The following is a 27,004-nucleotide window of genomic DNA, read 5'->3' on the forward strand; positions in this document are numbered from 1 at the left end:
GGTGAAACTGTGTACCATCATTGAACCCCAGTCCAGGCCTTGCAGATGCCCCTAATCAACAAACTATGCTTTACAAAAATTGGGTAATTCTTTTTTTTTATTCTTTATTTATTGCTTTCAAAATATAAACAACAAATATTATTTATAATAACAATATCAAATAACTGACTTATACACATTACATCCGAATATTATATATAATCATAAAGAAGAAATCTAAACAGTCAGTCATTTCAGATTAGGCAAAACAAAGTGATTTCTATTTACTAATAAGCGGATCAGACTAAGGAAATAAAAAAGGAAAAATTTAGCATTACTAATCCCTCTTTCCTTTTAATACCGGTATTATATTGCTAGAAGACCTATAAGATCATCAGGATCTGTAAATATGTAGTTCTTACCATCTATTTTAATATTACATCTGCATGGATATTTCAGCATAAAATATCCTCCTTTATCTAACACATGTTTTCTCATATTCAAAAATTGCTTTCTACGCAGTTGAGTAGTTTTTACAAAATCTGGAAATATCCATATTTTTTGACCATAAAAAGTCTTTAAACGATTTCGAAAAAAAGACTTCATTATATTATCTCTGTCAGTACTGAACGCAAACTGTACTAAAAGAGTCCCCCTATTTTTTACCTCCAAATCTTCCTGAGATTTTTCCAATAAATCAGATAAATCAATTGTACTATTAGATGGTTTCTGATCTAACATCTCATTTTCTTTCTCCTTCCCATCTCTTATTAACTTATCTAAACCCATTTCTTTATTTCTAATACTATTTCCAATATAAAATGCTCTAACTATAACCGGGAGACATTTGTCTGAGATTTTCAAAATGTGTATTAAATAATTTCTGAATAATTCTATAGGGTTGATCTTCTTTATTACTGGAAAATAATTTACCCTTAGGTTTAATGATCTTATAGAGTTTTCAAGATTTTCCATCCTTCTATTAAACTCTCTTTCAACACTTATCTGATGATTTTGGATTTTCTCTATCTGTGAAACACGTTTTTCTATCTGATTTACTTCTTTTGCTTGGTCTTCCAATTTTATTGTGTTCTGTGAAGAGGAATTAGTGGTCTGTATTACAACTTCCGTTAATTTGTTAATTGACATATCTAATTTAGCTAAATAATTCCAAACACTTTCTAAAGTTATATTTGCTGGTCTCATCAATAATAAATCGGTCTTAATCACTACTTCAACATCTTCCTGTTTCTCAATTGCAGATTTAATTAATCTTGGAGTACTAGTTTCTTTAGGAGTATCACATGGGTTTTCCAGATTACTTAACTGCGTATCTTTCACCACTTGTTCTGATGTTTCTAACAAGATATCATTTTGCTTAATACTATTTTGTGAGTCCAGATATCTCAAGGTTTCTTCTTGCATATTCCCTGGATTCTTTGGGGTAGATACCCCTACAATCCCAGGTGGAGAAGGTGTTTCCGGTGCCCAGGGGCTTAATGATATTTCTTCGACCAGAGGGGGGGTATTCCACTCTAATACCCTACCCTCAGCGGTCTGCCCAATGGGGGAATTACATGGGGAGTCTAACCATTCAGACACAGTCCTCTGTCCTGTTTCTGCCAAAGCCACGCCAATCGGGGGCCTCAACCTGGCCTTCCTTTTGGTATGTGGCATATTATTCACGGAAAAGAGAAGAAAAAAAAAAACCAGGCAGTAGGGTAGAGTCCAATGGAGTAATGCACAATCAATAATAGATTTCACTTTGGGAGGCTTAGAGGAGATAAGGAGACTTTAAATTTATAAATTATTACCTGAGTTCATTGACAGATGTCCAGAGCAAGAATCAAACAACAAACCCGCAAACTCCCAGCAAATCCCGGCTAAGCCCGGCCAAGCCCAGCTTAGCCGCGCATGAGGCTTTAGCGGCGCACCGGCATCTGCTGCGCGCCACAGGCAATTCGGCTATATAGCCTGGCTTCCGGGTCCCGCCTCCGGAGCACGGCCCCAATGAGAAAAGTCAGCTGGTGTGTGTGGAAACGCCGACGGGGCAAGAACACCGCTTACCCCCAGAGAAATCAGCTGAAACAGGTAATGTTCGCTCCCTCTCCTCTCGACCTCAGGGAGCAAAACTTGCAATTTGGCTATATAGCCTGACTTCCGGGTCCCGCCTCTGGAGCACGCCCCCAATGAGAAAAGTCAGTTGGTGTGTGTGGAAATGCCGTCGGGGCAAGAACACCGCTTACCCCCCGGCGAAATCAGCTGAAACAGGTAATATTCGCTCCTCCCTCTCCTCTCGACCTCCAAAAATTGGGTAATTCTGAGACTTTTGCATGAAGTAAATAAACTAAACTAACAGATGCACATAACTCTGCTTCTAACCTCACCTCTGCCACTTTGTTGGTCTGTTCCAAGCAATCAAAAACTACTCTTTACAGACAAGCCATATTATATAACTATATATCTAGTAAATTCAGTCCTCCTTCCGCTGTCATCATCAGTATTCTCAAGAGTGCCATTCAAGGTCTTTTTCCTTTCCAGACGAATTTAGACACTACCCTCTGCCATGTAACCACATCTTTTCTTGACAGCAAAGTAGGCAAGTTGCAACATGTATAAGTATTTTGGTAATATTACCATCTTTATCAGCAGTACTCTACCATATAACGAAACTGGTAAGTTATTCCAACTCTAGCAATTTCACAATTATTTTTGCAATAAGGGGGTCACATTCATATTTAAAATTGAGAAATGTCCCTTGGAATAATTAACCACAAGTATGTAAGGTAATCTCTCATCCACAGTGGAAAATGACCATCCCAAGAAGTCTGTAATGATCCTGAAAGGTCTAATGCTAACGATTTTTCCAATACATAATCCTGAAAAGGAAGAAAAAACCTTTAGGAAATCTAATACACAATGTAAATTTGTATATAATTCCTACCTTGTAAGCACTTTCTCCTGCTTATATGCCCTTCTCTCCAGTTAGAAATTGTTTAACCTATCCTTCTTTTCTTACAGCCTAGTTCCACTTTCCCTGTTATAATGTAACTTTTTGCTTTCATTGTTAACTGGTTCCCCCTAGTTTATTGTAAACCGGTACGATAAGACCTTGTCTTGAGCATCGGTATAGTAAAAGAATTTAAATAAATAAATAAAATAAATAATAACTTCCCATGAGAGGTCTTGAAAGAGTAGATGTGAATCGATAATTTACACTTTTGGATAATAAAAGGACTAGGGGGCATTCCATGAAGTTAGCAAGTAGCACATTTTAGACTAATCATAGAAAATTCTTTTTCACTCAACGCACAATTAAGCTCTGGAATTTGTTGCCAGAGGATGTGGTTAGTGCAGTTAGTGTAGCTGGGTTCAAAAAAGGTTTGGATAAGTTCTTGGATGAGAAGTCCATTAACTGCTATTAATCAAGTTTACTTAGGGAATAGCCACTGCTATTAATTGCATCAGTAGCATGGGATCTTCTTAATGTTTGGGTAATTGCCAAGTTCTTGTACCCTGGCTTGGCCTCTGTTGGAAACAGGATGCTGGGCTTGATGGACCCTTGGGCTGACCCAGCATGGCAATTTCTTATGTTCTTGCCTCGGGTGAGATAAGCACACAAAAATGTCACCCTCAAGCATTGCCACCTTCATTCAAAAACTCCTAATTGAATGCCTGTCATATCAGCAATTTCCAGAATCTTTCTAGCAACAGGTTCTATACTTTAAATAACCATGGGAATAAAGGCCAATCCTGCCTAGTACCCTTTCTAATTCCAAGATATTCAAAGTGATTCCATTGCAAACTACTGCAGCAGTTGTTTCTTATATAAAATATGAACACTGTCCACAAAAGATCCTTGAAAGTCCAGTTTTTCCAACATGAAAAACAATTCCAAGATAGGTGATAGAAAGCTTTTTCAATACAGAACTGATTCACAGAGGTTCTATCACTGAATTTTGAACAGATTCCATTGCTGCCAGAAGTTTCCTAATATTAAAAATAGCCATTCCAACTGTGCACAAATCCTACTTGTTCCTTAGAGATTAGGGCTGGCAACACCATGGCTAGCCTAGTTGCCAAAAGTTTTGAATATATTTTCACATCTACATTCAGCAGCAAAATAGGCCTGTAGACTGAAGGCAGTTCCAAATCCCTTCCTTTTTTTTGGTAGAACATTTATAAAGACTTCCTTTAGAAACAAAGGAAGCTCTCCTGCCTTAATAGAATCCAAAAACATTTTTTGGGGATTTTAAAAGGGTTACGCGCGTAACCCCGAAAACCCGCTCCTGCGCGCACCAAGCCTATTTTGTATAGGCCCAGCGATGCGTGTATGTCCCGGGGCTTGAAAAAAGGGGCGGGGAAGGGGCGGGACCGAGGCCTCCGGCACAGCAGCCGTGCCAGGGGATCGCGCGCCGGCACTTGGCCGGCATGCGCAATCTACGCCTGCCCAGAGGTAGGCGCAACTTATTCAACAAAGGTCAGGGGGGGTTTTAGATAGGGCTGGGGGGGCGGGTTAGGGAGGGGAAGGTGGGAGGGGCGGAAGGAAAGTTCCCTCCGAGGCCGCTCCAATTTCGGAACGGCCTCGGAAGGAACAGGGAAAGCCATTGGGGCTCCCCTAGGGATCGGCGCATGCAAGGTGCACAAGCGTTCACCCCCTTGCGCGCGCCGACCCCAGATTTTATAACATGCGCGCGGCTGCATGCGCATGTTATAAAATCGGGTGTAGATTTGTGCGCATCGGGTTGCACGCTCAAATCTACGCCCGTACGTATCTACTAAAATCTGGCCCTTTATGCGAAGGTCGTACAGTCCGAATCAACAAGATTTTATAAAATTCAGCCGGAAGCCCATCGGTTCCCAGTGGCTTATGATTTACTTCTACAATTTTGTCCATCTTTATTGGTGAATTCAAAAACGCTAATTGTGATGCACTCAAAGATAGTAAATGGAGCTCTTTAAAAAAATATTCCTCCCATTTTTCCCCATTATCTACTCGGTCCCAGAACTGATCCCTGAGGCACTCCACTTAACACTGTACCTTCATTAGAATAGACTCCATTTATGACCATGCTCTGACAGACGACAGACAACCAATTTTTGATCCATTCCACCGCTTTGGGTTTCTTTCCAATGCTTTTCAGTTTGTTTATAAGCTTCCTAAGTGGGACAGAATCAAAAGCTTGGCCGAAATTCAAATAAATCACATCTAGTGCCTTTCCTTGTTCAAATTCTCAAGGCACCCAATCAAAAAAGTCAATCAGATTTATTTGACAATATCTTCCTCTGGTAAATCTATGTTGTCTCGGATTATGCATTCCACAGCATTGCAGATAGTTTGCTATCCTTTCTTTTAGATGCATCTCCACTAGTTTTCTCACTGGCCTGTAGTTTCCAGGCTATTTCCTGCTAACCACTTTTGTGAAGCTGTACCACCACCGCCGTCCTTTAGTCCTGCAGCACCATTCCCATTTCCAAGGATCTATTGAACAGGTCTTTTAGCGGACTTATAAGCACCTCTCTGAGCTCCTTCAATATCCTGCAATGTATTTCATCCAGTCCCAAGGCCTTGTCCACTTGCAGTTTCACTAGTACCTCCTACACCTCTCGTCTCTAAGCAGAGCAGTATCTACCCCATCCGTATCCATGCTTTTACCAACCAGCATCTCCTTCCCCAAGGTCTTCATTAGTGAAATCCAAAATGAAGTGTTTGTCTAATTTTCTGCTTTTTCCTCATCTTTCTTCACACCATGACCCTTGGCTGCTTTCAATTTTACAATACACCTCTTGTCTTCTTCCTTTCCCTGATATATCTAAAAAAAGGTTTTCCTGTCGTGTAGCCAGATGGACTCAGAACAAGTGGGTATAGTGTGCTCGTGCTAGCAGTTGGAGACGGATCTGACGTCAGCACGGGTACATATACCCCCACAGGAAGTGAAGCTCTTCAGTAATTTCCGTCTCCAACGCAGTTTGGAGAGCCTGCACGCTCGCTGAGCGTGTTTCCAATCTACTTTCTATTTTCTACTTACTAAATTTCTACAGGAACATCGAGCCCCGCACTCCTGCGGTGATACCATTCGGTCCCTCCCCCAGTTGAGTTTCCCGAGGTGATTTCCGTGATCCCTCGGAGGTTTAGGCCTCGGTCCGGTGGCCGAATCGCGGCAGGGACCAAGCCCCCGAGCAGGAAGGGCTTGGGTCGGGCTAAGAGGCGCCTAGGTCCCGGAGTGGACTTGGGAGGCAGCGGGTGCTTTCCTCAAGCGTGGCGGTGAAGGTATTTCCCCTCTCCCCCCGCAGCCGGAGACCGCCCGGGTTTCAGCCGGGAAGCGCCGAGGATCAGGTAAGGCGCATAACTTTTACTTTTGGTCTCCGAAGTTTGAGGATCAGCGGCGTTGCCTGTATGTGGCACGCCACGGAGGTCGCCATTTTGACGGCCCTGTTCAGGTATTGAGCGCCCATGATAGGCGCCTGTATCGTATTAAGCGCTTCTTAGTTGAGCGTATATTGCATATTGTTGAGCATATATATTGTATTGAGCGTATATTGCTGACCGCATATTGTATTTAGCGTATATAAGCTGCTGCTTATTATTGAGCACATATGGTATTTAGCGTATATTGCTGTCCGTATATTATTGAGCGCATATTGTTTTGAGCGTATATTGCTGACCGCATATTATTGAGCGCATATTGTATTAAGCGTATGTAGCTGCCGCTTATTATTGAGCGCATATTGTATTAAGCGCATATTGCTGCCGCATATTATTCAGCGCATATTCTTCAGCGCGCAATGGAACAATCGAATGCCCCGGTGTCCCCGGCGGCGGCGCCTACTGATTCCGGCGTGAAAGCTGTCGGCCTCTGCTCAGCATGCCAGCGAGGAGCCACGCACAGCGAGGAGCCAGACTCCCTTTGTGCCCAATGTGAGGAGGCAGTGGGAGCCTCGGGCCAGGACCAGTCTCAACCGAGGTTTGTTGACAGTTCCCCAGGGGCTACCCCGGATCTCGCGGGTAGTCTTGAACAACCTGGGATACCGGGGGACCTGGTTCCCCGTAGACTTGAGACCACCTCCATTTCTTGGGTGGATCTCTTTAAGGGGATCCATGCCTTTGTACAGATGCAATCAGCTTCCCGTCCAGGCCCTGCTGTTGCTGCTGCTCCTGTGGCTGCTCCAGCGGATCCTGCCCCTGGACCTTCGCGCCCTTCTCGTGGGCAAGCACACCCGCCTCCGGGCAGTCCGGTTCAGGCGGACCCTGATGTCTCGGAGACCAAATCAGAACACTCCGAGGAGGGGGAACTTCCCTCGGGGATTGAGCCATATCGAACCATGAGGCGGTTCTTCCCCAAGGAAGATCTCTCCGACCTAGTATCTCAGTGCCTGGAGGAGTTGGATATTTCAGGCCCCAGCACTACGGTGCCATCTACACAGAACCCTCTGCTGGAAGGTCTTCGTCCTACAGCCCGCCATTTTCCTTTCTTGCAAGCCGCACAGCAACTAATAGATCTGGAATGGGCTGCACCTGCGGCCTCATTCATAGGGGGTCGGGGCCTGATAGGCATGTACCCCCTGGATCCGGCAATCAAGGAGATGCTGGCTTGCCCTCAGGTGGATGCCTTGGTTAGCGCGGTGGTCAAGCGCACTACCATTCCAGTTGAGGGGGGGGGCGGCCCTCAAGGATCCTCACGACCGGCGACTGGACGCCATCCTGAAACAGACATTTGAGGTGGCAGCTCTGTCTTTGCGAATCGCAACCTGCTGCACAGTGGTGACACGTTCCTGTTTGTCACAGGTCAGGAACAATGCTCCGGCAGCAGACATGGAGTCAGCTCTCTCGTTCCTCACGGATGCTGCATCTGAACTAGTCCGTACAACAGCCAAGCGGATCTCATCTTCTGTAGCTGCCAGGAGGCAGCTCTGGATACGGAACTGGTCAGCTGATGCTCCCTCGAAGACACACCTCACCAGAATGCCCTTTAGGGGTTCTTTCCTGTTCGGCAGCGACCTTGATAAACTGGCCAGCACATGGGGTGCCTCTCCTATACCTCAACTGCCAGAAGACAGGTTCAAAAGGAACCAGCGCGCCTTTCCAAGGCCTTCCAGAGGCAGAAGCTCCCAACGCTTCACTCCCTATAGGAGTCGCTACCAGGCACCTCGTCCTCAGGCCAGGAACCAGTCCTTTCGGCCCAAGCAGCAGAAGAGGGGAGCCGGCTCGGGTTCAGGGCCCGGCTGCGCCTCCCAATGAGAATCAGCTGATCCATCCGGGGGACGAAGCTATAGGGGGCAGGTTAACCCTCTTCTACCCCAGATGGGTCGAGATTACGTCGGACCAGTGGGTCCTCGCCATCATCCGAGAGGGATATTATCTGGACTTTCATCATCTCCCTCCGGACAGGTTTGTGGAATCTTCCTGTCCCATACACAAGAAGGCAGTCTTGGAAGCTACCCTGGCGAGGCTCCTGTCCTTGAAAGCCATCATCCCAGTACCTGCATGGGAAATGAATTCTGGACACTATTCCATTTATTTCATGGTACCCAAGAAAGAGGGCACTTTCCGGCCCATATTGGACCTCAAGTCAGTCAATCGATACTTAAGGGTCCCGAGGTTTCGCATGGAAACTCTGCACTCAGTCAAGACCGCAGTACAGCCAGGAGAATTCCTCACGACCTTAGACTTGTCAGAAGCCTACCTGCATATCCCGATCCATCCAGATCATCAGCGCTACCTACGCTTCAAGGTTCTGGGACGCCACTTCCAATTCCGGGCTCTGCCCTTCGGGTTAGCCACGTCACCGCGGACCTTCACCAAGGTGGTCGTAGTGGTAGCAGCGGCGCTCAGACGGGAAGGAATCCTCGTCCATCCCTACCTGGACGATTGGCTGATCAGGGCAAAATCATGGGAGGAGAGCCATCGGGCAACCGACAGAGTGATCGCCCTTCTGGAAAGCCTGGGATGGGTAGTCTACCTCAAAAAGAGTTGCCTACAGCCTTCCCAATCACTGGAATACCTGGGAGTACAGTTCGACACCCAGGCAGACACAGTCAGTCTCACTACCAAGAGAAGGTTAAAGCTTCAGACACGTCTCCGGTCCTTGATGAGAGCCAGCCGGCCCATAGCTTGGGATTATCTGCAGGTTCTCAGCCTCATGGCCTCCACCCTGGAAGTGGTGCCCTGGGCAAGGGCCCATATGAGACCTCTACAACACTCCCTGCTCTCTCGCTGGAGCCCCCGCTTCCGGAATTATTCCACGCACCTACCTCTGCCAGCCAGAGTGAGGACCCAGTTACGGTGGTGGTTGCAGTCCAACCACACGAGCAGGGGGTCGAAGATGTCCTCCCCCACGTGGACTCTGCTCACCACAGATGCCAGCCTGAGCGGCTGGGGAGCACACTGCGAAGAACTCACCGCACAAGGGCGGTGGAACAGAGAAGAGTCAGGGTGGAACATCAACCATCTAGAGGCACGAGCAGTCCGGCTAGCCTGCCTGCAATTAGCTCACAGACTGAGGAACAGAGCAGTCAGAGTGATGTGTGGGGGTTAGGAGTTTGGCTTTTCAGGCTGTTGGAAAACCACGTCAGAGAAAAAAAAACTCCATTGCCACATCTAACTGTTTTTTCTTTGGGCCTACGCTTAGTGTAGAGAAAATGTCATGCTCTGACCGCAGTAAGCTTTAGCATATGAACAGCCTTCCTGTCACCAGCTAACAGGAACTCAGTTTGCAGGAAACATATCTAGTGCAAGCTTTGCAGCCTCAGAACAGCTCATGACCTACTTGCCTTTCACACCTAGATAGTTCAGTACAACTGCCTCATGACCAGCTAATGACCTCCCCCCTCCCTGCCTAAAGATTGACCACTTGCACCTCTTTGCACCCACGTAGTAAAAGGTCAGCATAAACATTTATGGTGGAAAACATTGTAGCAGGAAAATATGTGACGTATGTATCATATGCAATGCTATGAGATCATTTTGCAATAAAAGAGCAGGCTTCCCAGAAGCCGGGAGCACGCTTCACCATGAATGCTGCCTGATGTGTCTTTATCACTGCTACAGTGATGTCCGACAACGCCACCACGGTGGCATACATCAACCGCCAGGGCGGAACCAGAAGCCGACAGGTATCTCTAGAGATAGCCTCGTTGATGACTTGGGCAGAGGCGAATCTTCAGGACATCTCCGCCATCCACATTGCCGGGAAGGACAACACCACGGCAGACTTCCTCAGCAGAGAAAGCCTAAATCCGGGGGAATGGCAGCTGTCACCGGCAGCCTTCCAGATGATTGTGGATAATTGGGGGATTCCGGACATGGACTTACTAGCAGACAAGTCCAATGCTCAAGTACCCAGATACTTCAGCCGCAAGCGAGATCCGTTCTCACACGGGATCGACGCCCTGGTTCAGCCATGGCCTCCAGGAACTCTGCTATACGCCTTTCCTCCGTGGCCTCTGCTGGGCGCCATCATCCACAAGATTCAGAAGCACCGGGGCCTGGCTCTTCTAGTGGCACCAGATTGGCCAAGAAGACCCTGGTACGCAGACATGAGAAGACTACTGGCAGGGGAGCCAGGTCGCTGCCGCCGAAGCAGGTCCCTGCCGCCTCTCAGGGACCTGCTTCGTCAAGGTCCCATCCTCCACGAGGATCCGGCTCAATTCTCTCTTATGGTCTGGCTATTGAGAGGGCTAGACTGAAGAAAAGAGGTTACTCGGAGCCCGGGATAGATACAATCCTCCGAGCCCGCAAGCTTTCCACATCCCTCACCTACGTAAGGATTTGGAGAATATTTGAAGACTGGTGCGACACTCACGGCACCAATCCGCATGCAACCACAATCCCTATTGTTTTGGATTTCCTGCAGGATGGACTTCAGAAGGGTCTCTCCCTCAGCTCTATCAAGGTTCAGGTGGCTGTGTTGGCTTGCTACGGTCCCAGGAGGGATGGCAAGACCATTGCCACGCACCCAGATGTTTCTTGCTTCCTGAAAGGAGTCAAGCACATTCGTCCGCCACTGAAGTGGCCAGTGCCTTTGTGAAACCTCAACCTAGTTTTGGATTTCCTCGCGGGATCCACCTTCAGACCCCTTCGGGGTCTGTCTCTCCGTTCTCTCACTTTGAAGATGGTGTTCTTGCTGGCTGTATATTCAGCACGCCACATCTCAGAGCTACAAGCACTGTCTTGCCGTGATCCCTTTCTCAGAATCACTCCAGAGGCTATCCATCTTCGCACGGTTCCATCCTTCTTGCCTAAGGTAGTCTCACAATTTCACCTCAACCAGACCATATCCCTGCCTACCACGGCGGGTTTGGAGAAATCGGAAGAAGGGCGTTTTCTAAGCCATCTCGACATCGGCAGATTGCTGCCCAGATATCTGGAAATGACAGAAACAGTACGAAAGACTGACCATCTGTTCGTCCTTCACAGCGGGAAGAAACAAGGAGAAGCGGCCTCTTGGCCCACCATCGCCCGCTGGGTTAAAGAAGTCATCAGAGCGGCCTACGTAGAGGCGGGGAAGTCACCGCCTCTACAAGTCAAGGCCCATTCTACCAGAGCCCAGGCGGCATCTTGGGCTGAATCTAGGATGCTGTCGCCTGCAGAAATATGTAAAGCAGCGACATGGTCCTCCCTCCATACCTTCTCCAGGTTCTACCGGCTAGATGTACAGGCCAGGGAGGACACAGCATTTGCGAGGGCAGTGTTACACGGTCCTCAGGCAGCCTCCCGCCCAGTCCGGGAGTAAAGCTTTTGTACATCCCACTTGTTCTGAGTCCATCTGGCTACACGACAGAAAATGATTACTTACCTGATAATCTCGTTTTCCTTAGTGTAGACAGATGGACTCAGCATCCCGCCCAGCTGCCTGTCTACATTGATTTCACTGATTCAAGGTAAGCCTTATCACTTCTTACATGAGTGCGTCCACTCTGCCAGGTGTCGACGCCTTCCAGTTGGGAATGCTGGCGGTCTCCAGCTACTATCAATCGGTCAGGGGAATCCTGTTTTCACTATTTCATTGATCGTCAGTACACATATATCCATAACAGCTTTTGCAAGGAAGATTACTGAAGAGCTTCACTTCCTGTGGGGGTATATGTACCCGTGCTGACGTCAGATCCATCTCCAACTGCTAGCACAAGCACACTATACCCACTTGTTCTGAGTCCATCTGTCTACACTAAGGAAAACGAGATTATCAGGTAAGTAATCTCACCATTTGTCACCTTGCTTTACTTCTTTGGTGATCCTTTCTTTCACTTGAGCTTTTGCCATATGGATTTTTTTTCTCTTTCAGGTTCACCAGATATTTTTCCCTGTGAGCCTCTTATTGCATTCTTTTGTACTGTTTTGAATGCTGGTCTATTTGCTATTATTTTTTTCAGCCACCTCTGTAGAGAACCATATCAGTTTCCTTTTCCTCTTACTTTTATTCACTTTTCTTACATAAAGATCTGTTGCATTTGTTATAACTCCCTTTAAAATAGCCCACTGTTGTTCCACATCTCTCTTTCTCCTCCCAGCCTTCTAGCTATTCCTCAAGGTATTTCCACATTTTAAGAAAATCTGTACTTCTTAAAACCATAATTTGATCTTCGTATGAATTCTCTCCATCTTAGCTGCTATACCATCTGGTGATCACTAGCGCTCAGATGGGTACCTACACAGATATTAAAGATACTATCTTCATTTTTGAGCACCAGGGCCAGTATCGCTCCTTCCCTCAAGGGTTCCACCACCATATGTCTGAAGGGAGTCCCTTGAAAGGCAACCAAAATCTCCCTACTCCTTACAAATTCCACTCCAATCCACATCCGGCAGATTAAAATCTCCAATGAGCAGCACTTCTCCTTTTTTTTCCCATCTTTTGGACGTCTTCAGTCAAATCTCTATCCAGTTCTTCTGATTCAGAGGCCTGTAGACTATAACAATGCAAATAGAAGCTCCATCATATTTTTTTAAGACAGCCCATAGCGCTTCTTTCTTACTCAATGTTCCCTATATTTTAGTTACTACGATATTGTTTTTGACATAAAGAGCTACTCCTCTTCCCAGGGGCAGCGGAATGCCTTTTTGGTTGGAGAGGCCCCACCAAGCTCTGCCCCCAACTCCGCCCACATTCCCACTTCCAAAGTTTTTACTTTACATTTAGAATTAATATCATTCTATCATACATAAATTCTTCACATAAATCATAGAGTATAATTATTCATTCCCATTCAATTAATTGCTTGATGCTAGAAAACAAGACATAGTGGTAAAAGAGAAAATGACAAAAACAGAACAAGCTAAGCTGCTATAGATCCCTAAGAAACAAGGCAGGGTAGATCTAAGGGCCTCAAAGCAAGGCAAGGAGCTAGAACACCTGAAGGCCACAAGACAAGGCATAGAGCAAGAAGGCCACAAGGCAAAGCAGGAAGGCCCAAAGGCCACACACAGCAAGGTAAGAAGGCTCAAAGGCTACGAGGCAGGAGCAAGAAGCAGTGGTGTAGTGAGGGGGACGCCAGGCTGTAGGGGGGCGCCATTGGGGCAGAGGATTCCATGAAATGCAAAGAAAAGGCTCTACGGTGGCAGAAAAGGAGGAGGCCCGTGGCTGCCGCCTGGTGGCAGAAGAGGAGGAGGCCCTCGGCATTGGAAGGGAGGGGCCGTTGACAATGGGAGAAGCAGGACGGCGCATGATTTCCTTAATGCATCTCACCCCAGCGGTGCTGCCGTGATCCTCTCATTCATCCTCCCTGCTCCTGAGGAATGAAAAAATCGTGGCCTTGTAGTGCCAGCTGCTTCCTCCTCCTCGGCTGTCTGCATCTGATGACATCATTCAGACACCGACAGCTGGGAGGAAGAAAGCAGCTTGCGCTACAAGGCTGCAATCTTTCCATTCCTCAGGAGCAGGGAGGGTGAATGAGAGGATCGTAGCAGCACTGCTGAGGTGAGCTGCATTAAGGAAATCATACGCTGTCCTGCTGCCACCAATGAGGCTGCGCAGCAGAAAGAGGCCAGGAGGGGCTGTCGGTATTTTATCCTTCCCACCCACAGTGCAGTGGAAAGAAGCCCGTGGGAGCCATTGACATTTCCTTCCCCTTGCCCATGGCACAATAGAAAGAAGCTAGCAAGTCCATCGGGTTCTCCTCCCTCCTGCCTGCAGCACAGTATAAAGAGGCCTGGTGGGCACAGGGCCATTGGCATCTCCACAGGGCCATTGGCATCTCCCCACTCGTCTACAGTGTAACAGCAAGAGGTCTAACCAGGCCTTCACCATCCTTGGCTGCTGAAACAGAGGCCTAGAGTTTGTATATGCATGTGAAACAATAAATGTAAGAGAGGCTGTGTGTGTGAGAAAGAGAGTGTGAGGGAGAGAGTGCCAATGAATGTGAGCCTGTATATGAGAGAGAGAGCCATTGCATGTGAGAGAGCCTGTGTAAATGTGTGATGGGGAGAGCCAGTGAGTGTAATAGAGCTTGCATATGTGTGTGAGAGGGAAGGACCCAGTGTGTGTGAGGGAGGGTAAAAGCTTGTGAGTGCAAGAGAAGCAGTGTGTGTATGAAAGAGAGAGAGGGAGATCTAGAGAATCAGTGAGTATGAGAGAGCCTTGTTTGTGAGAGAGAGAGTGAGTCATTGATTGTGGGAGCTTATGTATATGTGAGAGAGAGAAAGGCAATGAATGTGAGAGAGCCTATGTGTGTGAAAGGGAGAGAGCCTAGAGAGTGTGAAGGAAGGTGAGAGTATGTGTGTGTGAAGGAGGGTGAAAAACCAGTGAATGTGGGAGAGCGTGTGTGTGTTTGTGAGTTAGGGAAATAAGAGAGCCGATAAGAGAGCGTATCTGCTTGTCTGCGTAAGGGTGGGAGGTTGTGAATATGTGAGAGTGAGAGAGCCTGTGTATGTGTGTGTGTGAGACACAGGAAGAGAAAGCCAGTGTGTGTGAAAAAGAGAGATTTTGTGTGTGGTGGGAAAGAGAGAGTTTGTGTGTGTGGGTGAGGGAGGGAGAAGGGAGCCTGTGGGTGTGATAGCCAGTGAATGTGAGAAAGCCTGTGTGTTTGTGAGAGAGAAAGAATGAATGTGGGCGTGTTAGGGAGTTCGTATACATGAGAGAGAGAAGATAAAATGTGCACTTTCACTCTTCCCCCCACTAATCCACGACAATCTCAGGGTGACTGGAAATCCAAAGTTCCCAGGTATGGTGAGCTCTTTGTTTTAATTATTGGACTGATTCGATGTGTCTGCTGTATTGAAATATTTTCTTGGTGTTTGGTAAACTTTTTAAAAGTTTAATGAGTTAATTATAGGATGTTATTCTATTTATCAAATGTTTTGAAATATTCTTTTTATTAGTATGGTTTCACTATTATGATTTATATTCCTTAGTTTTATTATTTAATGTTTTATGAGGAATGATGATGTTCCAGTTTTTCCATTCTTGCAGTTTCCTATTCAGTTTTTGTCTATATATTTCTGTTGTTAGATTATAGTCTCTTTATTCTGTATTTGGTGAGGATCTGCCTGTGTTCTGCATGTGTGACTGAGATTAAGTATTCTACTAATCTGTCATTTATATGTAGGGATGCTTGTGTATGGGTGTTTTAATGCCTGGTGTAATGTTTACAGGGTCACCTTTTCAACAGTAGGCTTGTAACTATTTGAATGCTGGCTGTTTTGTATTGGAAGGTTTATTATATTGTAATTGTAATTTAGCTTGCTCACGGCTTTCTGAGGACCAAACCCACACCCAATGTGTTACAATAGTCCTAATACCATATGTGTTCCAAGGGTCTTTTTGGCTTTTATACAGGGTTTTCTGGTTGGCACCACAGCAGTGCGTGTAAATAAAATATACATGCTGTTGTGATATTTTTATTTCAAAAGACTGTACTTTGAGAATCCTTTTTCATGTAAATTTTTTTATTATATATTCATAATTTGAAATTGTGTGTGTGTAGAGGGCCATGATGGGGGGAAAGCTGGGCATAAAGCTGTAATATTCACTTAGGGGTGCCTAATACCCCTGAACTGACCCTGATTAGAAAGAAAATACAAATAAAATGTAAAAAAAAACCCCAAAAAAAACAGAATGAGAAAGGGCCAGCAAGGTAATTGTTTACACAGGGCTCCAAAAAATCTGGGTTTCCACCCTTCGCCAATGAAATGAAATCCCACTTAGTTGTGCCATGCAATGATGCAATGGTGGGGGAGCATGGGAGACAACACCAATGAATTGGCCCCCAGGTTCCGGAGACCCTTGCTACACCTCTGGCAAGAAGGCCCGGAAGCCACAGGGCAAGGAGCAAGAAGGCCTGGAGGTGGCAAGGCTGGGCCTTGATAGGCCTCAAGGCAAAAGTGGTTAGGGCAAGGCGCCAGGGGTGACTCAATGCAAAAGTGAGGAGGGATGGCAAGACTGGATTATGTAGGGCTGAGGCTTGGGTGGAGTGCAGGCAAGGAGGAGGAGTTTGGGAAGCCTGGAGACATGGTACACCGAGGACTCCTTGTGGCTAGGAGGCTGCACTACAGGCTGGGTTGGATAAGTTGTAAGGAGCTGATGAGGATAGCATGGAACGGAGCTCCAAGGAGTCCTCTGCTGGCGGAGAGGCTTCATAGTCAGTGTGCGATGAGGTTGCATAGCAGGTGAAATTGTAAGAGCCTCATGGTGAATGGCTATGCGATACTGACCATGCATAAGGAGAAAGGCCTTGTAGATCTGATTCTTGATGCCATCAGAAGACATCATCCATGTATGATTGATTATCCTCCTGTCCACAGAGAACACCAGTTAGGGAAAGCAACTTTGTTTTTATTAATGCTTCCACATTTTTAAAGTGCCATGAACCTTTAAAAATGCATCATAACCATTTGAGTTTTCTGTGTTTGTTGTGCTTACATACAAAGAGTTGTTTTCACTGTGGCAGCTGAATGGCGTCAGGAGACTTGTTTTCTATTATGAATCATTTTTCCCGTTGCCAAGACTCCTAAAATACAGTTTAAAAAATCATTTCAGGAGTACACATAGCATCTTTTACACAGGCTGCCCATTCAGTTATACACTGTATAAAGTATTTCTCATTATAAATCTGTTAAAAGAATATTTCTTTCAGCCAGTTTTTGACACATCCAAAATTTCTATTTTGAATCCTGTAGCCTGATTACAATTAAAAAAAACTTCAGAGCTTATGGTAAGCACTACTTTTAAGGACCATTTGTACTTTTATTTTTGGTAGACTTCCAAAGTTTTAAATGCTAGAGATTTACTTTCTCTCCCTGAAATCATTCTGTCTCAGGCTGCAACCAATGACATTAATACAGGGCTCCTCAAAACTACATCCCGTCAAACTTTCCGATTGTAGCTGAATTGACCAGCAGAGCAAGGTTTTCCTCTTTTTTTTTTTTTTTTATCCATGTGCAGCAGCAAAGGCTCCAGTGATGCTGTCAGTGTTCCCAATCCCTGTGCAAGGTGAAAGTGGTGGCTATAGGAACGAATAAGAGAGCTGACTAAGAAAGAAGCAAATCACAAAATGGTACATCTAGGGTTGCCAACTGGCTCCAGATTTTCAGGACAGGTTGATCCAGTCCTGTTTTCACCCCATTACATGCTAATACTTATTCTGATTTCCCTATTTTACCGCATTACATGCTAGGACTTATTCTGATTTCCCTAAGAAAATCAAGACTATACATACCTGCATGCAGGAAAGTAAAACCAGGACTGAATCAACCTGTCCTGAAAATCTGGAGCCAGTTGGCAACTCTAGGTACATCAGGCAGTAAAAACCGAGAAATGCTGATTTCAAAGTTGAGAAATCAATATCAAAAACAGTTAAACAGAATACATTTTGGTGTCTGAAATAAAGATTAAAGTGGAAGTATAGACTACTGAACAAGATTGTTCACAATAGTTTGGAGCTGCTCATTTTTCTAGTCTTATGACTTTGGTACATTTTAGCATCTTATAAGCAGATATCTTCTTATCTGGAACTTAACACCGAGGTTTCCTGACCTGAATTGGGCCAAGTTTGAATCCTAAAGTTAGTATACATACTGTTTTCTTGTACATGGTACCCTTATTTCATTTTATGCTCTCCTATTTTAGTTTAGAATTTTAATGATATGTGCTATGTACCCTTATTTATTTGTTTTTTGGATTGTAAAGCTTTTGCTAAGTTAATGTTCATTGTAAACCGAGGTGATGTTTCCTTACGTGCCACGGAATATAAAAACCCTTAAATAAATAAATAAATAAATAAATAAACAAACAAATATAATGATAAATATCACACTGATTCTTCTTTATAATAAACCTTTTATAATAAACTTTAGGAGTGAAAAAGGGGTGCTGATCTAGTTTGTACAGTATGTGCTATGCTAGTCAAATTCTGCGGTCTCTAGCTGTACATTTTACTTGAACACTGTATTAAATATTCAGTTTCTTTCTAAGAGTTATGTACTATAAATAAGGTCTCAGGACAGTCAACAGTGAGATATAAAAATATAACATTTTTAAAGAAAACTCTACATTGGCAATAAAAAGGAAAACAAGAATGGTAAAGTACAGAAAAAGGGAGAAAAAGAATTTGTCTCAGGAAATGATCAACCAATAGAAAATACCTTCACTTTCCTAGCAGTGAATTTTAGAGGTGAAGTCTTGCCAAATGGAAATATCTGCTAAGAAATTTTAGTCTTGTAGGAAAAGGAGTTAATAAAATATTATTTTGTTTAATAATTATGATAGCATATGACACTTCCAGTTACTGGTTTATTAATGTTTTGCAAAATTTAGTTTGTTCATATATGCTGAAAGCATTTTTTCCTGCCATTCTACAGCTTGTACCTCCTTTCAAGCCTCAAGTGTCATCTGAGACAGATACCAGATATTTTGATGAAGAATTTACAGCACAGACTATTACAATAACACCACCTGAAAAATGTAAGTAGGAATAAACTTATTTTACTAGTGTACTATTGGCTGAAATGGGTTATATATACACTGAAATGTTAATGAATATAATTCTCAAACATATCAAAATTAGCCTTAAGTATGCTTTAAATAGTTACAAAAATGTCTTAAAACGGACCTATGATTATACATATGCCCCTGTGATTTATCAATATAGCATAAGCTATGTTCTAAAAGATATGAACTAAGGGGTTATATGATGGTCCTATAAAACTATTTAAAAATTATTTATATAAATTGATAAAGTTAGCAAATACATCTATATTTTCACATTGACAATAGTGTCGTGTTGCCACATAAGGCGCGGTTTTTGTAACAAAGAATTTCTAAGACATCAAAACCCCACTGAAGCATTTCTGCACTGAGTCTGACTTGAGGCGCTATCTATGCAAAGCTGTGCACAAACTCACACCCATTGTGCTCTGTGTAGTGCTCCAAATGTTTGTATGTCAAGCAGTAAAACAGTCTCTGTACTAATTAAAAATTGCACTTTTAACTTGTTACTAAAAATAAATTCTAAACACACAATTTTCTCATCACTCTCACTAGCTGCTTCTTGCTTCTATAATTGCTTACCTTTAATTTGGATTGTCTAATAATAGCAGCAGAATGGAATCAGACTCTTGGGTCATGTGACCCAAGTGCTGTGTCCAGCTGGTTGCCAAGCAGTTACCACCTGCCAACATGTTTCAATCCCAAGTTCCCATTTTTTTGCAAAAGCTTAAATAGGGACCTTAGAATACAGTTTTACAGGGGAGAAGTGAGTGGGTTGTGTGATTCAATTGATCTGCTATTAGGGAACCATAGTGACAGATAAGCAATTACACTTTATTTTATAACCAGCAGCAGCAATCGATTCACATACATGGAAACTACCAAAGTTAGGATGTCTGCTAAAGCGAGGCCCATGGATATCTGGAGATACATAAAAGGTCAGGAGAGAAAGAAGTTATATGCACATTGAAACAGATTGGAAGACACTGAAAGCACAACCAACTAAATTAGAATGAAGAATAAGTAAACTTTATTTTATGTATATTGAAGTTTGAGAAGCTCCTTGAACCAGTCAAGTAACAAAAAGAACATTCATGAATGTGACCAGAATCAAATAACACAACAGTTAATACCATGAAGTCCAAAGAATGAGACATTTTCTATAGAGAAACAGATAAATGTAGAATAAATTTAAGCATATCACTTAAGTGCAAAAGCACCACATAGGCTGAGCAATTCTAAAATGACATGAAATGTTCAAACTATAGGTGCCAGATGGCATAAATTAATTGTATAACTAGAATAGTATAGCAAAAAAAAAATTCACAATGGTGCAAGCTAATTCTACTAAATATTTATTTTGTTAGTTATAAAAGGCATGGCCATATATTGCTAGTTGAAAGTGGCAGCTGGACTTGTTCACAGTAATTATCAAACCCAAAACTAAAAACGCAAACAGCATAGAAAAAAATGTTAAAAACAGACAAATTCAGATTCTGTAGAAAAGATCTAGAATTGGTTACATATCTCTCTCTCGGACGAACATCCAATCAGGGGCAGGGAGCCCCAGAACGAATCAGGAGGCGACTCCAGGGGCTTTAAACCCCAGCACCTCCTCCAGGCACCCTCTTCCCCGCGCGCCCAGGACCCGACGGACCTGCGACCGAACCAAAGACCTGGACAGGGGTGGGAGCCAGGGCCTGCGCAGCCGGCGCCAGAGCCTGTCGGGGTAAGGCCTGCATTTAAATTTACACTTACCTCCAACGTCTCCCCCGCCGGCTGCGAGGCAGTCCACACCAGCCTTCCTCTCCGGGGCTCGCAACCCGCCCCTTCTCGGACGAACATCTAGTCAGGGGCAGGGAGCCCCAGAACAAATCAGGAGGCGACTCCAGGGGCTTTAAACCCCAGCACCTCCTCCAGGCACCCTCTTCCCCGCACGCCCAGGACCCGACGGACCTGCGACCAAACCGAAGACCCGGACAGGGGTGGGAGCCAGGGCCTGCGCAGCCGGTGCCAGAGCCCGTCGGGGTAAGGCCTGCATTTAAATTTACACTTACCTCCGACGTCTCCCCCGCTGGCCACGACGCAGTCCGCACCAGCCTTCCTCTCCGGGGCTCGCGACCCGCCCCTTCTCGGACGAACATCCAGTCAGGGGCAGGGAGCCCCAGAACGAATCAGGAGGCGACTCCAGGGGCTTTAAACCCCAGCACCTCCTCCAGGCGCCGCATGCCGAAGGAGCGCGACAAAGGGTCCTGCCCCTTTGTGCGCCCCTTCGTGCAGCCCCGTAGAGCACCTCCAGTTACAACCCGAGTTAACAGGCATTATCCTACTAACAGCTATTTTACTGGCAACAGTATTATTCTTCAGTGCTCAGGCTTACAGCTCACCTGCCAGCTCTTACAGCACAAACCTGTACCCCACTTTATTCACAGCTCACAGGATATCCTCAGGCCCATGGCCTCAACCCACTTATCTCCACGATACAAAGATGCATACCTTCCCCATCCCCATTATCAGTAATCACATCAGTAACCGCATCAAACCCAACACCTCTCTTACCTTACAACATAAGAGGCTGATTCCCATTATGACTTCTCCACTTACGCAAGTACTTGGCTTCTCTCTTTTTACGCTAACCCTGTTCAACGCCCAATCCCTCACGAAAAAAACCCACATCATCAACGATTACCTACTGGATGTCAATCCTGACATATGCGCAATCTCCGAAACATGGCTGAAACCCACTGACATAGCCTTAACCCACCAACTGCCCATACATCTTTACGATATATTCTCAATACCCAGACTAAAAAAAAGGGGCGGAGGCTTACTTCTAGCAGCCAAGAAAGATCTAAGATTAGCCCTCCATATCACTAACTCAACTTCTAAACTCGAATTCGCCGTCTTCAGGTCCAAACACCTTCAAATATGTTTAATCTACGCCCCCCCCCCCGGGCTCCTAGATTCAGACCCTTCCCCTCTTATCGAAAGCATCACAAAACATATCAGCTCCAATTCCCCAGCCATAATCCTGGGAGGCTTCAACTTACACGTCGACGCTACCCCTCAATCCCCCAATTGCGAAATGCTACTCTCCACTCTTAATCACATGGGCTTTAAACAAATCATCAATAGCCCCACATACAAAGCAGGACACACTCTGGATCTAATGTTCTTAAACGAAGGCCTCAATGTCGCCGCTAAAACTAAATGCTCACCGGTTCCCTGGTCTGACCACTGGATGATCGCTACCACTCTTGAAACCACCGATCTCCCATCCCACTCCCCCACAAAAACAGTTCAAATCAGGAAACCATGCACCATGGACAAACTCAGTTCCCACCTCTCCAAAGAACTAACCCAGCTCGATCTCTCAGACTCAACTGCAGCCACTACCTCCTGGTTCAACATTACTAACAAAGTAGCAGAACAAACCTGCCCCATAACTACGAAAATAATACACCGGAACCCTGATAACAGGAAACCCTGGTTCACACCAGAATTGAAGACCCTCAAGCAGGAACTAAGAAACAAAGAACACAGATGGCGAAAAAAAACCCTCCACTACGATCCTGACTGCATACAAATCACTCATGCATCGTTACAGGAACACTATCCTCAGAACAAAAAGAGATTTCTTCACCCGAAAAATACATCACTTCATCTTTGAATCCAAAGCCCTATTCTCATACGTCTCTGCTCTCACCAAACCGTCTCCTCCTACTATACCTGATGACCAAGCACTAAGCAAAGCCGCAGAACTTGCTACCTACTTCAAGAAAAAAAATCACCAATCTGATCACCCCTCTGATCTCAACCAATTGCCAGCTCTCTCCACTTCCCACCTCGTCAATCCTCTGTGATTCAAGATTCGAAATTTTTGAGCCCACATCATCTCTGGAGATAGAAAACATCACCCATCACCCATCAGACCAGATCCCGTCAAATCTACTCATCTCCATCCCTAAAACCATCGCTAAACCCATCGCCGAAATCATAAACTGCTCCTTATCACAAGGGCTAGTACCAGACTCTCTAAAGCTCGCCACGCTCAAACCCCTTTTAAAAAAAACCAAATCTATCGGCAGCTAATCCTGCAAACTTCCGCCCTATAGCCAATTTACCATTTATTGCTAAACTCTTGGAACAAATCGTCAACAAGCAACTCACAGAATACCTTGAGGAACACAAGATCCTCGCCCCCTCCCAGTTCGGTTTCTGCAAATCTTTGAGCACCGAATCCCTATTAATCTCACTAACAGACACCATCCTCCTGGGCCTAGAAAATAGACAACCGTTTCTTCTCGCCTTTTTAGATCTATCGGCAGCCTTTGACACAGTTAACCACTCAATACTCCTTGACCGCCTAGCAGACATAGTCATCACCGAAGGGGCCCTCAGCTAGTTTAAATCTTTCCTAAGCAACAGGTTTTTCAAGGTCAGAATTAACAACAAAGAATCCCACCCAGTCAGCTCCACTCTGGGTGTCCCCCAAGGATCATCTCTCTCCCCAACCCTTTTCAACATTTACCTCCTCCTGCTCTGTAACTTACTCGCAAACCTAAAGTTAACTCACTATATCTACGCCGATGATGTTCAAGTACTCATCCCGATCACGGAGTCCCTCACGAAAACCCTCAGCTTCTGGAACAGCTGCCTTCAATCAATCAACCACCTCCTCACCAGCCTTAATTTAGTTCTAAACATCAACAAGATGGAGATCCTCATCGTCTCCCAAGACTTCAGCTACGGATCAACCAACATCCCACCTTCATCCCAATTAAATCTCTCCCAACAAGTGAGAGACCTGGGTGTCATCCTGGACAACCACCTAAACCTTAAAAAATTTGTTAACAATACCACTAAGGATTGTTTCTTTAAACTCCAAGTCCTAAAAAAATTGAGACCCCTCTTCCACTTTCAGGACTACCGCACGGTACTCCAATCCATCATTTTTTCAAAAATGGACTATTGCAACTCCCTCCTAATCGGACTCCCAGCCAACCACATCAGACCCCTGCAGATGGTACAGAACTCAGCTGCTAGGATCCTGACCAACACCAACATAAGAGAACACATTACCCCTATCCTTCGGAACTTCCATTGGCTATCTATCAAATTCAGAATTCTCTACAAAGTCCTAATGACAATCCATAAAGCCCTTCACAATCTCTCTCCTCTCGATCTCAAGATCCCTTTACGGTCCCATTCCTCCTCCAGACCTGTGAGAAGTGTCTACAAAGGCACTCTATTCTCCCACCCAGCCAAGACCTCTCTAAGGAAACGCGCTCTATTGACAGCCGGTCCCCCTCAATGGAATGCTCTCCCCCCGGACCTTCATCAAGAGCTGTGCCCACTGATTTTCAAAAAAAAGCTCAAAACATGGCTATTCAGCCTAGCTTATCCCCATACTGACGATCATTAAAGACGCTTAAAGACAATTAATACCTGTTTAATGACGCTTAATGGCGAACACTGATGTTTATTGTACGTTTTAAGGACGACAGTTTTAATGTACTCTCCAGAGTCTATTTATAACTTATAATTTATTTGTTACTTCATTCTCTGAATCTACTGTTAACTTCTTGAACTATCATTATGGTTGGCGTTACACCTGAATGTTATATTAGTAGTTTATATTTACCCCAGTTATTTATCTTCATGGACCCCAGTTACTTTTCCCCTGTTCCATGTAATGCTCTCATGCAACGTATATAACTTGTTTTAATGTAAACCGACGTGATATGTATTTGCTACATGAACGCCGGTATAGAAGAATTCTAAATAAATAAATAAATAAATAAATCTCATTGCTAGGTGTGACATGCTAATATCAGAAGGCCTGTATATAGAAAGGCATAATAAAGTAGCATGGCTCATCCACTGGAAACTGTGTAAACACTATAAAATTGTTATGCTAGAAAACTCTGTAATCAAGACTCTGGCAAAATTGTAGAAAAGGAACATTCCATTCCAACCAATAAAAAACTTGATGATAGGAAACCAGACATTGTGGTAAAGGAGAAAAAAACAAAAATGACATTGCTAGTAGAAGTGTCAGTATCACGTGACTATTCTATACAATGTATAGAGAAAGAGAAGATCAAGTACCAAAAGATGCAGCAAAGACCAACAAAATGTGGCTGAAAGATACAGATATAGTGCCAATTGTATTGGGTGCCACCAGCCACACCATGAAATGTTGACTGTACATATTACATCCTGTGAGATTCAGAAGGACGCTCTCTTTTGCTCAATGCAAATATAAAGAAGAGAACTAGCAGTAAATTTGAGAGATTGAGATCTTATCTAGTATAACTCTGGCTTACAAGTGAGGTTCATTTCTATCATGATATACACGTAAATGTAGAGTTTGATGTTAAATACTGTCCAAAACAAAATTTTAAAAAAATGTTTACATTAAAAAACAAAATCCAAAAACAGGGACAGTTACTACATAAGCTATGACAGAAAATTGCTGTCAGATATAACAAATATAAACATAGTGGATCTCCTGCCAAAAATGGGTTAAAAAAGCTAAAAATCAGCATATATATTTCAATCCATTCAAAAACAGTCCATCATCATAATTGTATTCTTTCAATTCAAAATGGAGGAGGTTGAGGTGAGCAGCATCAGTTGAAGCCAGGCTTGGATCAGGGCAAGCAGCGTTCAAGAAGATCCAGTAGCAGACTGTGGTCAGAGATAGGTGGCAGTCAGAATGTCCAACAGTCAGGCAGTGGTCAGTGGCAGGCGGCAATCAAGTGAAGTCAGGAAACAATCCAAGGTTGAAAGCGTGAGTATGGGTTGGAAAGGTGGCGTCTGAGTAGTATCCTTACTTTTCAAGCGGTTCTCTCAAGTTCTTTCCTAAAGGCGCCTATCCTCCCAGTGAGGTCAATGAGCGCCTCTAGTGAAGTGGGCATTTCTCTGGCAGCAAGCTCATCCTTAATTTGTGGCAATAAACCTTCTAAAAATATGAGCAAGCTATCTCCCTGCCAATTCAGCTCTGTGGCCAGTGTTTGAAACTCTGTGGTATACTCTACCTATCCTACTGAAAACAATCCAGACTCCTCTAAAATTGTCTTGAATGGATCTACGAAGTGTTGTAGATTATGTAGCAAAGGATCCACACACTCCCAGAGGGGGGAGGCCAATACTAGCACGGCTCCATCCAGCAACAACAGAACATGGGTGGTTTTGGTCAGATTGTCTGGAAATAGGGATGCTTGTAGTACAAAGTAGATATGGCACTGATTCAAAAACCTGGTCCCCAGCATACTGGGGCAGAGCTAGTAATTGGAGAATCAGTGTTAGGAATTGTGGACCCTTGACCCGAGGTGGGGTTGGCACAACCTGTAGGGGTTGAGCCCAACAGATCCCCACCGATGAGCGGCGAGGCCGGCCGGGAAGCAGAGGCCAACAGGAACTTTGCAGTACCAGCCCACGTTCCCTGCAGGCTGAGTCCTTGGACCGGCTGGTCTTAGGTGGACCTCTGCGAGGCTGCTCCTGGAGAGACGGCCAGATGAGACAGGGAGAACCAGGGAGGTCAGGTCTGGTCTGAGGTCGAGGACAGGTGGCTAGGAGCGATGGTCAATTCCAGTCCAAGATCATGGTACCTTCAAGGAGAGAGTGAAGCAGGCACCATGGAGCAGGGGTGCAGCAGCAGTCCCCGGGGAGCTAGAGTGCTGAAGCAGTCTCTGTGGAGCAGGAGCACTGTAGCAGGATCTCGTGATGTAGAAGCGCTGAAGCTGGCTTCGGGAAGCAGGAGCACCGAAGCAGGATCCCATGGAGTAGGAGCGCTGAGGCGGGCTCTGTGGAGCAGGAGCGTTATAGCAGGACCTCGTGGTGTAGAAGCGCAGTAGCAGGATCCCGTGATGTAGAAGCGCTGAGGCAGGCCCCGTGGGGTAGGAGCGCGGTGGCAAGATCCTGTGATATAGAAGCACTGAGGCAGGCCCTGTGAAACAGGAGCGCGGTAGCAGGATCCTGTGATGTAGAAGCGGTGAGGCAGGCCCTGCAGAGCAGGAGCGCGGAAGCCGGATCCCGTGGAGTGAGAGTGCTGAGGCAGGCTCCGCAGAGCAGGAGTGCGGTAGCTGGATTCCGTGGAG

The 27,004-nt window shown here is 45.1% G+C and overlaps 1 protein-coding gene across 4 annotated transcripts in view; it reads left to right on the plus strand.

Annotated features, from left to right (window-relative positions):
- The window catches only part of AKT3 (AKT serine/threonine kinase 3), a 1,010,799-nt gene that overhangs the window by 941,588 nt on the left and 42,207 nt on the right, over nucleotides 1-27,004 (plus strand). For all 4 annotated transcript variants that reach the window (XM_029593967.1, XM_029593963.1, XM_029593964.1 and 1 more), the window contains one exon: nucleotides 18,773-18,875. In XM_029593967.1, coding sequence (XP_029449827.1) covers nucleotides 18,773-18,875 — 103 coding nt within the window. The remainder of the gene's footprint in view (nucleotides 1-18,772; nucleotides 18,876-27,004) is intronic.

The sequence above is a fragment of the Rhinatrema bivittatum genome, chromosome 3 (assembly GCF_901001135.1).
Source record: "Rhinatrema bivittatum chromosome 3, aRhiBiv1.1, whole genome shotgun sequence".
NCBI classification, from domain to species: domain Eukaryota; kingdom Metazoa; phylum Chordata; class Amphibia; order Gymnophiona; family Rhinatrematidae; genus Rhinatrema; species Rhinatrema bivittatum.